Raw genomic sequence first — 15424 nt, 5'->3', positions numbered from 1 at the left:
GCATTAGCCTGTTTTCTAAATACAAGCAAGAAACTATAGTTCCTAATGATATGCAGTTCTGTAATTTAATTAGAACCTTTCGTCTTTCAGTATTTTAAATTAAAGCTAGGAAAAACCCTCTGTTTTGACACCAGCTCTCCTTAGCAGCAGCATTTCTCAGCACACAATCTGAAAAGGTCAACCTGCCAGACAACAGAAAAGTAAAAGTTAAAGTGAGGGCAAGGAAAATCATCTTCAGATGAAACTGCTCTTCTGCAAAAAGAAAGTGATATTTAGATTCAGCCTGTGAACACATTCCTCAGTTATGAGAGAAAACATAATTCTTCAAATTTTGTTCACTACATTAGGGAGAGAAAATCAACTACAAATTAGATGTTAGCTTGGTTAGTACTCAGATACCATAATTATTACCACAATATCAGGACAAAAATCAATAAACACATTCCAGATAAGCATTTTAATTCATTTACTAGTGTCAGCCATGCTATGCTTTGATTTTATCAATGTATCCTTCAGCAAAAAAGTTCAATTATATTTTCAACATCATGAAAAATCAGCTCTGACTCACAGCTCACCACAGATTCCAAACAGGAGGCAAAGACCCAGTTTTCCTTTCAGAACTGCTCACATATCTATGACCTTTCTGTGGGCAGCTTCAGAAAATGGGGGAAAGCCATTCCAAAGAACAGTACCAAGGTAATCACACAGCACTACGGACTTTTTCCTGGCATGAGATTCTTAATAAATATGAGAAATAACACAGAAGCATTTCTGTCCACAGAACAGATTTAATAGGTTTTGTTTCAAGAACAATAAGAGGATGCTTAAAATTTCTGTGCAGAAAGCTACATTAGGTCTCAAATTTGAGTAATCAATATCCCCACAATCTAAACTGTGGAATGACTATTTCCCCAAAGAGAAACTTTTGGGATTTGCAACTCATCTCAAAACCTCAGGAAAACAAATCAGCAGAATTTCCCTAATTCATGGAATTCCATTGTGTTCTATTACCCTTCAAATACTCATGAAAACAGACTTGTTTTCACTAGAACAGCTGTGACTGAAAATCTGGGGTAAAACCTCTAAGAAATGGCAATATACATGAATGTTCCTTTCCACAGCAGCCACAACCAAACAAGGAGTGGCACTCGTTGGCACAGCCTCTTGTCCACATACAGGAGAGTGGCCAAGGCAGTGCCAGCCGTCTCAGAGATGGGCAAGGACAAGAAAGGGTTTGAAGCTGTGCCAAGAGAGGTGTACACTGGACATTAGGAAGAACTGCTGCCCAGAAAGGGGCATGAGATATGGGAATGGTGTGCCCCAGGGGGCACTGGTGCAGTCACCGTTGCAGTAGGTGTTCAAGGTAAGCCTGGCCATAGCACTGCAGGCTCAGATCTGCTTGCCGTGGTAACCATGGATCACAGGCTGGAGTTGATCTCCCAGAACTCTTCCAAGCCAGTGCTTGGATTCTGTGACATCACAGCCTCTGGGGCAGCATGGTGCCTGGAAACTGTCCCCAGCCACCGCCGTGCCCCACAGCCTGGGCACACCTCGGCGAGGACAGACGTCCAGAGCGTGTGTGCTGGTGGCAGCTTCCCCAAAGCACCATGGCCGACCCTGTCCCATGGCTCTTCAACTTGTATCTGCTGCTGCTCCTGGGCCATTGTCCTGCACCAACCATCCATCCTGGGTCAGGCACGGTCCTGTATGTGCAGGAGCCGGAGCTGCAGGACAGGGACCCTGAGCCGACCACCCCATGCATGAATATTTCGTGGAAGTCCTGGACGTGCCTGTTGGTGCAGCTGCTGGCCACAGGCACTGTCCTGGGATGGCGCCGCTACCGAGGGCGCTGGAGACGCTGGAGAAGGGTGAGGGATGGGGGGTCAGGCAGGAAGGATGGGCTTGGACCCTTGGGCAGCCCTTTGGCCAAGGCCCCATGGCAGAGTGGAGCTGAGCCTCTGGCTGGGAATCAGGCCAGGGCTGAGCTCAGGGACAGCCCCAGGCAGAGGCAGCCAGAGCTCTGCTTGCTGCAGCCTGGCCAGGCCTGGCTCTCTTGCTCAGAGGCCAAAGGCAGCCCAGAGAGGGGCCCTGCTCTGCCCCTCTGCCCCTTCCATCGGGATCCCTGTGCTTTGCCTTGCAGAATCGGCGCCAGAGGCCCCGCAGCTGCAGCCCAGGACAAGGCTGTCCCACAGAGCTGATCCAGCTGCTGAGGAACAACCACACCCTGCTGCAGCAGTGCCTGGAACGCTGCTCCCAGCAGAGGGCCCAGAACAGCAGAGCAGCACAGGGGACCAGCCGCAGGAGGAGGAGCAGGAGATCCCAAATCTCGCCCAGCGCTGACCTCCAGCTCCAGCACGGCGCGCAGAGCACTGCAGGGAATGTGTGACCTGTGCCAGCCCGGCACGGACATTCCCCATCTAGGCTTAGAGACACCCCATCCTTACCTGTAGCAACCCCCACCTTTTCCACCTTCCCCTTAGTGTTCCTGTTCTACATGTTCAAGTTAGGCATAAGGTTGTTACCCCATAGTCCCCCGTAGTGTAGATTTTTAGAGTAGTAAAGTTAATAAAGTTCATGTTCTCTGCACATCCTGTGTTGTTTGCTTGATATTCCATCCAAGAGGGGACACAGAGGGATGGGTTTGAGCAGGAGCTCCAGACTGCCTGCAATGGAGAGCCTGAGTGCAGCAGCAGCATTTGCAGGAGTGCAAATGGAGGGCAGCTGGAAAGAAGATGGTGGGCAGTATTCTCCTGCCTCCATCTTCCAAGGAAGAGTCAAGTCAATCCCTGTCTGTGCTCTGCTGGGGGTCCCTAAAGGCTCCAGGAGGTGTCTGGGTGGCTCCAAAAGGGGCTTGCAGGACCCTGGGGCACCAGGGAAGGAACAGCATCATCCCAGGAATGCTGTGAGAGATTCCCCAGAGCGGCCCACCTGGGGCCCGGGCAAGGGATGGATTCAGGCAGGCAAATACATCCAGGGGCTGCCTGGGCTATGGCAGTGAGGCCCAGCCCTGTTTCATATCTTTCTGCTCTTCATTTGTATTTAGTCCTTTGTATTTATCCTCATGACCCTCACAATGGGATTAGATTTCACTTTCTTACAAGGCAAAACCTTAGTTATTTTATTTCCACTAAACAACCATGTGTATTACCAGCTTAAATGACTTCTCTCTGACTTACTCTGCATCTTGCTCCTTTACAGCAAGATGCATCAAGCACCTCTGTTAAAGTACAGATGCCTCCCTGGAAAGAGGACAATCTTGCTATTTTCTGAAGAATCTTAACTTTGATGATGCACCAAATTTTACAAATCCAAGAGGAAAAAAGCCTACAGATCAGTTTTACAATTTCAAAAGCTGATTCCTCAACTCTTGCACACCAGTTTCCTTATTGGCAACGTTCAGCAGTGATACCAAACAAGCACAGAAAACAAATGGGAGAAGAAATGCAGACAGCCAGCAGGACCACCTACCAAAATACTGGGAAGAAACAGCACCCAGCAACAATTTCACTACAAAATGGACTGATCTTGTAGTCAGCTTCAATGCAATACATGGACTTGCTTACTTTCAAAGCCTGTCCAATTTTCAATTAAAAATAGAAAAATAACTCCTCTCCACATGCATCATTACTGTTAAGCCTTGTCTATGTCTTCAGCTGTTCTTATTTGACTTGCAGGATAATGAAATGTATTGAGATGGGATTTCAAGGCAGGTGCTGGACAAGGTATGGGAAGTATGTGCTGTTCAAGAATCCTCAGTATCAGCAGACAATTTGCTAAAGTTAAATTCTTTTTTTTCCAAGTAAGAGAACCACCTAGTCTTTTTATCTTCCCTGGTGTTTCCAAGGAAAACACTATTAGCTTTCTAGGCATACAGTTCCTGGCTATTGGAATATATACACTTAGGAAACAATGCAATTTTAAGAACAATCTGCTGAAGCAGTATTTTATTATTAAGATATTTTATTTAACTACTTGCTTTAAGAAGGAAAAGTGTTTCAAATCCCAATTTTGCCCTCCTTTATCCTTATTCAACAGCATGGATCTTTGAGTGCATGGGCAAATGGTTAAACTCAAGGTGGCACATGTTTCCCCAGTATCAATGTCCCCACAATCTAAACTGTGGAATTACTATTTCCCCAAAGAGAAACTTTTTGGGATTTGCAACTCATCTCAAAACCTCAGGAAAACAAAATCAGCAGAATTTCCCTAATTCAATGGAATTCCAATTGTGTTCTATGGCCCTTCAAATACTCATGAAAACAGACTTGTTTTCACTAGAACAGCTGTGACTGAAAATCTGGGGTAAAACCTCTAAGAAATGGCAATATACATGAATGTTCCTTTCCACAGCAGCCACAAGCAAACAAGGAGTGGCACTCGTTGGCACAGCCTCTTGTCCACATACAGGAGAGTGGCCAAGGCAGTGCCAGCCGTCTCAGAGATGGGCAAGGACAAGAAAGGGTTTGAAGCTGTGCCAAGAGAGGTGTACACTGGACATTAGGAAGAACTGCTGCCCAGAAAGGGGCATGAGATATGGGAATGGTGTGCCCCAGGGGGCACTGGTGCAGTCACCGTTGCAGTAGGTGTTCAAGGTAAGCCTGGCCATAGCACTGCAGGCTCAGATCTGCTTGCCGTGGTAACCATGGATCACAGGCTGGAGTTGATCTCCCAGAACTCTTCCCAGCCAGTGCTTGGATTCTGTGACATCACAGCCTCTGGGGCAGCATGGTGCCTGGCAACTGTCCCCAGCCACCGCCGTGCCCCACAGCCTGGGCACACCTTGGCAGGACAGACGTCCGTGCGTGTGTGCTGGTGGCACTTGAACTGAGCACCATGGCCGACCCTGTTCCATGGCTTGTCAACTTTTACCTGCTGCTGATTCTAGCAGGGGTCTTCATCACACATACATTGGATGTTATCCCAACCAAGCAGGCAGTTCAATTCCCACAAACATGACTATATCAGCTATTTCACTACAGTGTCTAAGTTTAGTTAATAGCATAAATAAAAACTGTATCTGTATAGCAGAGTTACTTTAACACTATACACACAGCATCCATTTTTGTATTTGCAAAAAGCCAATATTGTAAGATGTATTTATATCATGCTGGACATTTTCCAGCCCATTCCCAGCTCAAAGCAGAGGGAAGAAGAAAAGGAGAGAGCAGCCCTGACAGAATCCCGGAACGATGGTGGTGAGAAGGGGCCCAGCAGGGTGAGACACCTTCAGCCCAGTGAAGGTGCAAATGAGACCACAGGAGAACCAACATATGGATTTGATTGAACATGGATTTAATGGAACAAGAAATGTGAGGTAGAGAAATAGGAAAGAGAGAAAAAGAAACAAGGAAGAGCTGAGGCTGGGACTGGGCAGCTGCCAGAGCCGGCACTGAACAATTTACTCAGTAGTGACTACTCAGTGAGTGGCATGAAAAATGAGATTTCTTTTTCATAGATTTAAAAAGGCTTAATAAAAGATAATAAGAGACAAGAATAAGAAAAAGCTTATAATGGTTGGGTCTTTGGTTTTTAGCTAAGAGTTCACTTGATTTTTTGGAGATATTTTTAAAATGTTTTAGCTTGTCGTATATTTATAAACTTATTATATATTTATAAACTCTTTTATAATTATTTTTTCTATTTTAGGAAGTTGTTTATCTGGCTATATTTTATTGAGTTTGTATTTTAGACACGTGGTTTTTTATTGTAGTTTTTAATTTTTTTTTATTAGTTTTAATGGGGCTGCGATTTTTAAGTTTTATAGACTGTTTGTTGCTGGTAACTGTTATTAGCAGTAGGTGTTTTCATTGGGGGTTATTTAATTAAGTAGGTAGTTATTTATTACAAAGACATATTATTAGCCTATGTTATTTTAAAACACTATATTTTAAAAAAACACTACACATAAAGTATAATTTGAATATTCAGGAGAAGCCAATGCCCATAACATGTGTTTGTAGCAGCGGCAGAGCCGCAGCGCCCAGCGCTCCCACTCCCACCCCACCTGCGCCACCCCTCCTCGCATCCAGCGACCCCCGGGAGCGGAACTGGGGCTCGGGGGGAGGGGGACGGCACGGACGGATCTGCACTGGGGGGCCCCGAGCCCCCTGCCCAGCCCTGTGAAGCGCGGAAAAACTCTCTATACCGCACAAAATAAGGTTAAGAGTAGGTAATGTATTTATTCAGCGCTCAGGGGGATAGCTCCTCCAAAAACACGCACACCTTTGGTGAACTCTGCCTCTCTTTTAATTCTCTGCAAATTAGGATTGCACAATACACCTAATACATATTCATTGCCTGTCCCGATTCATATTAAAATTAGCTACACAAGAAGTTAGTAGCCACTGGGCCATGGAGCTCTCTTAACAATGGGTGACAAATTTAACTTTTGGTCCCTAACTCAGCACACTGTTACTTGGGCAGGCAGGCTTAACCCCTTGGAAAGGGAAAACCCTGTAGCTTTAATTGGTAGCCCTGACCAACTCCTAGAAAACATTCAAAAATCTGCCTGCTTGCAAATTATACATGAAATAAAATTCTCCACTGGCCATAAATCACCTATGCAATTACCTGTAAATGTAAAACAATATCCTCTCCCTGTGGTGCCAAAGTAGACATCGGTTATACAGGACTTGTAAATCTTACCTGTATGGACAATCAAAAAAACCCAATCCTGGCACTCTGGCTGTTTATCCAGATACTGATGATACCCTTATGGGAGGAGATGAAATAGAAGTAGTGAGGGATACTCAACAAAAAATAATCTCCCATTTGGAAAGCCCTAACTTGCAAATTGCCTCAGAGAAAATTCAAAAACCTTCTCAGGAAGTGAAGTTTTTGAAGACAGCCACTACTGGGACTGCCCCCCCTGAAGGGGTGGCCCAGAAATCCTCAGTAACAGAAGGAACTGTAAAAATCTGGCAATAACAGAAACTGAGAACTTGGGCAGCAGCTACGACAAAACTCCCTCAGTAATTGAAGTAGCTTCTGCTTTCTCCCCCAAACAATCTTTGTTCACTAATTCTTCATTCACTAATGCTTCTGCTGAACAAATTATTGCTGGGGGATGGGGTGACTCTTGGGTTGGGGCGCTGATGGTTATTTGGGGTGTTTTCCAGCTTGAAGTGCGGAGTGCCTCCTTTGTTTGCAACTACACTGATTCTTATGCTGTGTTTAAAGGAGGTACAGAGTGGCTTCCTTCTTGGCAGCAAAATGATTGGGAAGTTAACAGAATTCCAGTACGCATTACATGCTGGATAGTTCCATCATTTTAACCTCCTGCCTCTTTGTGGCAGATTCTATTGTGTTTACTTTTCACAGAATAATGCCACGGGATGTGAAGATTAATTGTTGAATCCCTCATCGAACCTGTATGCAGTCATGGCACAGGACCTTACAGATGTGTTTCATTTTGTGAGATTCAAAATCAAAATTGAACTGTTGTACAATTTTCCCATGAAATTATGTGGTAAAAATAATATAAAACATGGAGGGGAACTTAATGTTATAACACCTACTACCCAACCACTGGTTATACTGAGCCTGAAAATTTTTGAAATTGGACCTTGAGTAATTCAGAAAACTGGCCAACAACAAATATTGTTTAATCTGGCATTGTCTTTTAAACAAGTCAAATTGCCAATGCAAAACAATGTCTCAGTAATTCTGCCAGCTTGTTCACCTTTTCTAGGGGTGGACAGCCTGGTTGCAAAAGTAGGAGGATCCTTTCAAGAAACAAACAAGAGACATAACTGCTGTTGTGGGAACAAAATTGGGAATTTTGAATAGTATTGATTTAGAAGTATTAATGAATACATTGGCTAACATCTCTTTAGCTCTCTGCTTTATTCAGGCTCAATTGTGGATGCAGTCAGTTGCTGCCTGAATTGTACAAGAAGTGGAGGAAGCCACTTTTCCTACTGAAATTCGGAGAATAATTTGGGATAATGCCCATGATTTTGAAAAATAATTCCAATCCTGGTGAAATTACTACCCCAGCACAAACACAGCCACAGCCTTTGCACTGACCACATGTAATGCTCCAGTACATTCAATATTCCCTATCACTGCATTGGGGCTGAATCATGATGGAGCTATTCTCTATCCTTTGATCTTAGAGAATGGGTTGTCAAATTAGTGAAAAGTAATAAACTATTAATTTGGAAACTTACATTGTCTGGGAACAACAAGAGTTTATCTGTGAAAGTAATGCAATCAGAGCTCAAGATATTTGCTTAGAAACAGAACAGAATGTCTGTAACTTTGAAAGTTATCCAAAGCAGATTCCTGAAACAATACTGGGGTATATGAGCAATGGGTTTGCATGATTTAGAACTGCTTGTGATAGTGTTTTTGTAGAAGATTTGGTAATGAGTACTAAAAATAATTTAAATCTTTGTGTCTGTAACTTACTAAAATTGCTGTTTTAAATTTGAAAATTGTTTGTTTTAAAATTACTTATTTTAGTTGTGTTCCATTTTAAAATGAAATCAATTATTTGATTTGTAATTTGAACATTTCTTGCTTCAAAATTGCTTATCTTTGTTGTATTGCATCATGAATATTGATTAAGGTTGATTTTTAGTTATTATTTATGTTGCATTTTCTTTAAGTATTGACTCAAACTGATTATATTTTAACGAAGAAATTATTATTGAATCAAAAATTGAAATTGAAACATTGATTTAAATTGTTTATTTGTCTTTTGTAATCAGAAATTGAAATTGATTGGTAAATTGATTAAAATTTATAAACATTTATTTAAATTGCTTATTCATCTCTTTGTAATCAGAAATTAAAATCTGAAAATTGATTGTTAACTGATCATTTTATTTTAATCAAGAAATCATTATTATTAAATCAAAAAATTGAAATTGAAACATTGATTTAAACTGCTTATTTATCTTTTTGTAATCAGAAATTGAAATTGATTATTTGTTTTGTTTTCTCTCTCTTTTACCTTTCCCTTATCTTTTTCCTACTTTCCTATTCTGTCCAACTTTCTGTCTCTGTTTTCTGGGATATGCTCTCAACTCATCTGAGTCCTGAAGACTTCACCACAACACCAGGAATGAAGTGCTGCTGCCGATGATCGTGAACCACGGGGTGGTGTAAGAGTCAGTCTCAAGTTTTCTCTGATCTGCCTTATGACCATCAGCAGAGACTGGGCCCTGAGATTGCACCACTTGCCCTGAACCAGAGCTCCAGCCTGCCCAAGGTGGATGCTTGCATCAGGCCAGGGATTATTTGTAGCTGTGCCTGGTGCTTTTCATGGTACACTGCAGGGTGTTGGTTATCACACCCTGTCCCCGCACCTGCATCATGGGGCTAAGATCTCCACAGACAATAGTCCATAAATCTTCCTACCTTTTGGCCAGAGGCCACTCGCTTTGGAAAAGGACTATAAAAAGTGACTTTCCCCAAACTGACTTCGAGATCTTTTTCTCCCCAATGGATTGAAGATGCGTCTCGTCTCATCTCGTCTCGTTGGATGGCCACAAGGGTGCGTCCCATCATTGGTAGGTATATCCCATCCTTTTTCTCTCTCCCCTTTTATCTCTCTCTCTCTCTCTATCACAAAACTTGATTGTTAGTACGCAATAAACTGAATTACTGCTTTCTGCTAAACAAACCTGAGTCTCTTGCCTTTTGTCTTTTGCACCCTGGGGTCGACTTAACCATCACGACTCCAGCTTGGGTTGAGCGGATCGTGATAGATGTGCTGCTCACTGTCACCCGATTCCGGGTCACTTGTCGCCAGCTGAACAAGTTCCCCATCCCCCCGGTAAATTGGCTGCTGGGACACACTGGCATGGTGAGGGGACAGGGATAATGCCTGCGGGGACAGTGGGAACGGGGGTGGAGGCACCTGCAAAGAAACAATGGGGACAGGGTGGTGGCACCTGTGACGGGACAGAAGGAATGATTGGGGTGGTGGCACTTGGGAGGACAGTGAGGACAGGGTGGTGGCACTTGGGAGTACAGTGAGGATGGGGTGGTGGCACCGGCAAAAGGACAGTGAGGACGAGGTGGTGGCACTTGCAAGGGGACAGTAGGGACAGACACACTTGCCCCCAAGGCTGGCAACCCCTGCGCGGGACCGCCGGAAGGTGAGAGTCCGGCGGCCGCACTCCGACACCGCGCCAGCCACGCGGCCGGACTCTTCCCAGCGGCCTTACAACGCCCGAGACGCCAGGGCAGACGTGTCCCCAAGCTTGTGCATGTCCCCAATGACACACATGTCCCCTGTTGTCCCCAGGGCCAGAGCACAGAGCAGGGCCTGCAGCAGGTGGGTGTCTTGGTGGCCCGGTACCGTCATGGCTGCCTCTGGTGGGGACTTCCCTGGCTGCCCATCCTGCGCCTCTTCCACCCCAGCACCCTTCGGCCACTCCTCAGTGCCTCAGGTAGGACACGAGACACCAGATGGGTCCCCAGGGCCACCCATGGGTGTCACTGCACCTGGCACAGAGACCTGGCAGTGCCCAGGCAGTGGCCACCAGCCCAACCCCACAGGTCCCAGAGGTGTCACCATAGGCCAGGCCAAACACCACCCCAGAGTGGCCACCAACCTGTCCCTGAGGTTCCCTAAGGCCAGCCAAAGGTGTCACCCTGTCCAGCCTCTGGTTGTCCCACAACCCTCATGCTCGGTTGGCTGTGGGTGCTGAGAGAGGGTCCCCACTGTGGGTTAAGGGGTGCAGACAGGGTGCCTCATCCCAGTGTCCCCACCCAGGGGACCCCAGTGTCCCCACCCCAGTGAATCCCTGCCCACCCCATCCTTGTGTGTTGCAGCTTTCGTGGCCTCCAAGGATAAAACTTTCTAGGCCTTCCTCAAGCCCTGGCTTGGTAAGTGGACGGGGTTGGGTGGGGACAGCACCTCTGGGTGTCACACGGGTGGGGACAGCACCCCTGGGTGCCCCCGCTGGATCCAGGTGTCACAGGGGAGGACACAGCAAGTTTTCGGGACAGAACCATTTGCACCCGCAGTGGATCCGGGTGTGTCACAGGGGCAGTAGGTGACCCTGACACACTCTGGGTGCCCCCAGGATGGAATCGGGTGTGTCACAAGGGCAGTGGAGGGCTGGGGGTGCCCTCGCTGCCTTCACCACCATGTGCATCAAGGAGAGCCTGTGGCTGCACCCCTCCTGTCACTGCCGTGTCCCGGCGCTGCACCGAGGACGTCCCCCTGCATGACGGCCGTGTCATCCCCAAGGGTATGGCGTGGCCAGTGTGTCCCCAGTGTCACCACCCACTGCTGTCACCTGCTGTCCCTAAAGTGGCCATTCCCATCCTACCAGGGGTCATCTGCCTGATGAGCATCTACGGGACCCACCACAACCCAGACCTCTGGCCCGAGCCTGGGCGAGTGCCACCCTACGAGGTGTCCCTGTCACCATGGTGGTGACAGCTGCGTCCTCACAGTGTCACTGTCACCCCAGGTGTTCAATCCCCTGAGGTTCAGCCCAGAGAACAGCAAGGGATGGTCTCCGTCCTCCTTCATCCCCTTCTCTGCTGGCCCCAGGGACGTGGTGGGGTGGGGACAGGAGTGTCCCCAAGTGCCCCCCCCCATCCCTGGCTGGGATCACAGTGGGGTGACAGTGACAATGGGGATGTGGTGGCAGGAACTGCATCGGGCAGAGCTTTGCCATGGCTGAGATGAAGGTGGTGGTGGCACTGACACTGTCCCGGTTCGTGCTGCGGAGGGACACAGCGAGGCCACCCCCGCGCCGCAAGCCCGAGCTGATCCTGCGAGCCGAGGACGGGCTCTGGCTGCTGCTGGAGCCACTGGTGGGAGTGGCCTGAGGGACACGGGTCACCAGAACATGGGGACATCTCGCCAGGCAGGTGTCACACCCAGGGGAGGAGCAGTGAATCAACGGTAGCGTGAAGGGGACGACATCATGGTGGTGGTGGGGATGTGTTCTCCTTGGTCATGGGACACGTCATGGTGTGGATGTGTCCACCCATGGACTTGTCCCCTAGGCCACTTGTGACCATCCATGGCCATACCGCCATGTCACCATCCATGACCACATTCCCCCATGTCACCATCTATGTCTGTGACCCCCCTCAAGCCTGATATCTCCATCCACAGCCCTGTCTGTATCTATATCCATATCCATACCCATATCCATGTCCCAGTCCCCACCATGTCCCCACCCACGTCCCACAACATCCCCATCCATGTCTTAGTTCAATCTCTTTATTTTTTACCCCAATGTTGAGTGAAGGGCTGAAGAAAAATGAAAGAAAATCAAGGGCAAAATAAAATTATTTACCTATCCATGCTGACTGAGTATGCATGTGCTTGGGTGGGTAGAAAGAACCTTTTTTAGAGGACTTTCCACTCCACTGTGTACATCTTGGTTTTCTGCCCAGTACATCACCATATGGCTGAGGAAGATGCCTGCAGCCCAGACAGAATTAGAATAATTGAATGGTTCAGGTTGGTAAAGATCTCCAAGACCATCCAGTATTCCTTGATGCCGGCAGATGAAATGATTGGATGCAAAGGTGAATTTTTTGGGGTGGAAAGTAAAATCTGCTGTCCCAAATGAATTCCTGATGTCAGTCTGCATCCCAATGGATTTTTGGCCTGCTGAATCCAGCGGCCCACGGGGACCCAGGAAGATGTGGAGACCAACAGCCTGGTGTGTTCCCAACAAGGATCACCAGGACCATGGATCACCAAGGCTCTGCCTAACGAGGGTCACTGGAGAGCTTCCAACGGGGTCCAACAGAGGGGATGGAGCTGGAGCAGCGCAGGAACCTCTTCCCACAGGCGGGGCACTCACAGAGCTTCCCTTACCAGTGCCCCCATTAGTGCTGGGTCACGGCAGGTTCTGGGAGAAGCTCTTCCCACACTGGGGACACTGTTAGGGCCTCTCCCTGGTGTGGATCTGCTGGTGGGTGACAAGGGTGGAGGTTTTTTTAAAGCCCTTCCCACAGTCAGGGCAGCAGAAGGGCCTCTCTTGTGTGTGAATCTGCTGATGCCTGAGCAGATGGGATCTCCTCTGAAATCTTTCTTCACACTCAGGACACTAATAGGGCTTATCCCTGGTATGTATCTGCTGGTGAACAACCAGGCTAGAGTTCAGGGTGAAGCTCTTCCCACACTCAGGACACTGATAAGGCTTCTCCCCAGTGTGGATCCTCTGGTGGACAATAAGGTTGCATCTCTGGATGAAGCCCTTCCCACATTCTGAGCACTTGTAGGGGCTTTCCCCAGCATGCATTGCCTGGTGTATGATCAGGCCAGAGCTGTCACGGAAGCTCTTCCCACATTCCCCACACACATAGGGTCGTACCCCAGTGTGGATCATCTGGTGGCGAGTGAGGTGGGAGCTCTTCCTGAACCCCATCCCACATTCCCCACACTTGTAGGGACGTTCCCCAGTGTGGATCATCTGGTGGCGGATCAAACTGGAGCTCAGTCTGAAGCTCTTCCCACATTCCCCACACTCATAGGGCCGTGCCCCACTGTGGATCCTCTGGTGGGCAATCAGGTGGGAGCTGACGCTGAAGCCCATCCCACATTCCCCACACTCGTAGGGCCGTTCCCCAGTGTGCACTCTCTGGTGGCAGATCAGGTCAGAGGTATCTCTGAACCCCTTCCCACATTTCCCACACTCATAGGGCCGTTCCCCGGTGTGGATCATCTGGTGGCGGTTCAGGTGGGAGCTTGTGCGGAAACTCTTCCCACATTCCAAGCACTGGAGGGGCTTCTTGCCATCATGAAGCTGCTCATGGACCATCAGCTCAGAGCTCTGGCCAGGTCTCTGGCTCCCTGCCTGGGACAGGCTGGGGCTTTCCACCTGAGAGCATCCTGGGCTGGGTTTGGAGCTCCTCCTCATGTGGGATCTCTGGGGGTTTTCCTCCCCGTTGGATTCCTGCATCGTGCAGCTGCTCCAAACAGCCTCTTCCATTATTTTCTGATGGCGCACCTTCCTCTTCCTCACAGCTTTTTCCTCTATCTGGATAAAACCTGGAAATGGGAAACCAGGGTTTGGGGAAAAACAAGACGTGAGTGCAGTGGCTTTGAAGGTCCCGATGTCCAGGCCTACCTCAAGAAGTCACCGAGTGTCTGGTGTCCATAAAAACCTCCAAATATCAAGAAGGTGTTAAAAAACACTCTCCCAGGAGATCCCTGATTGCACTGTCCTCACTTTGGGGTTATGGGGGTCCCTGTTCTCAGAGCAGTTGGGGGCCCATGGATCCTGGGGATCCCCTCTCTCCCGGCTCCTGCTCAGGCACGCTGAGGGTATTTCGGGGGTCCCAGGGCTCATCCCAGTCTGACTCGGCTCCCCCCACTCCAGTCACTCAGGCCTTACTCCCACTCCCCGCCAGCCCTTCCAGGCTCGGGGGCCCGCACCCCACTCATCTCCCGGCTCCACCTCCCCTCCAGGCTGCCGGGGGTCCCCCAGCTCTGCTGTCGCCCCTCTCCCCACGCCGGGGCTCCCGCCTTTCATCCCCCGCCTCTCCCGGGGATCCCCAAAACCGATGTCCCGCCCCGCCGGGACCGGGCCATCGCCACGTGGGCCCCTCCAAATCCCCCCAAGGAGCATTTACTGCTCAGCTTTGGATTCCTGCAAGAGCCAGAAACATCCCCTCCTCACATCAATAAAACAATACCTCTCCCAGGACACCCAAATATATTTGGGACTCGATTCCTGAATCTGCGAGGCACAAACACCAACCCCCATCCCCCAAGAATCCGAAACCCAACCAGCCGTGCCGGAGCTGCCGCGATAGCCCCGGGCCGAGCTTCCCCTCCGCGCTCACCCGCGGGATGCAGGAATGCGATGCTGCCGGGGCCAGCGGAGCTGCGGGCTCAGCGGGCTCGCCCTGCAGCACCGCGATTCTCCGCCGGCGCCCGCTGATCCTCTCCTGCTCCTCCTGCTCCTGCTCCTCCCCTTCCTCTCTTTTCCCCTTCCCCTCTCCTCCTCTTCCTCCCGCTGCTCCCCCGCTCGCATCCCGGACCCCCCTTTGCCACCCCCTGTGCCCCGCGGCCGCCGCAGCAGCGGCTGTTGGGGAGGGGGCAGCACCCCCTGAGCCTGCAGGGGAGACAGAGCAACTGAGAGTGAGGAATCGAGCATCGAGAAATGCTTGGACTAGAAGGGGTCTGACAAAACCCTATGTTTGCTGGAATTTACGGTGCTTACAAGAACAGGGGCGAGCAAGGCTGCAGGATAAGATAAAGAGCTGGGGTGGGCGAACAGGATGCAAGGACAAAGGCACCACAGGATAAGGGGGATTCTCCAGATCCCTGAACCCAGGAAAAGTGGTACCAAAATCCAGAAGATGGGCAAAGGAGTAAAAAGAATACGTGCAAGGAGACAAGATGAAAAGTTCAACTGAGAAGAAGACTGTTTACTTTTTCCCAAGGAGCAGCGTGGAGCAGAAAGAGGCGTGTAGCTAATTTTAATAT

The 15424-nt window shown here is 48.9% G+C and overlaps 1 protein-coding gene across 1 annotated transcript; it reads right to left on the bottom strand.

The window, feature by feature from the left end:
- Positions 1-13037: 13037 nt before the first annotated feature.
- On the bottom strand, positions 13038-14858 carry LOC306815486 (uncharacterized protein; the record flags this gene model as incomplete). Its single annotated transcript, XM_079332040.1, has 2 exons — positions 14779-14858; positions 13038-13970 (listed from the first exon to the last, which is right to left on the bottom strand). The coding sequence occupies exon 2, from the start codon at positions 13920-13922 to the stop codon at positions 13038-13040; it is 885 nt and encodes a 294-aa protein (XP_079188166.1). The 5' UTR covers positions 13923-13970; positions 14779-14858.
- Between the last annotated feature and the right edge of the window lie 566 nt (positions 14859-15424).

Source organism: Erithacus rubecula (assembly GCF_903797595.1).
Source record: "Erithacus rubecula genome assembly, contig: scaffold_139_arrow_ctg1, whole genome shotgun sequence".
Lineage (NCBI taxonomy): Eukaryota > Metazoa > Chordata > Aves > Passeriformes > Muscicapidae > Erithacus > Erithacus rubecula.
Note: the sequence above shows the minus strand (reverse complement) of the source record. Positions and strands in the feature narration are given on the sequence as shown.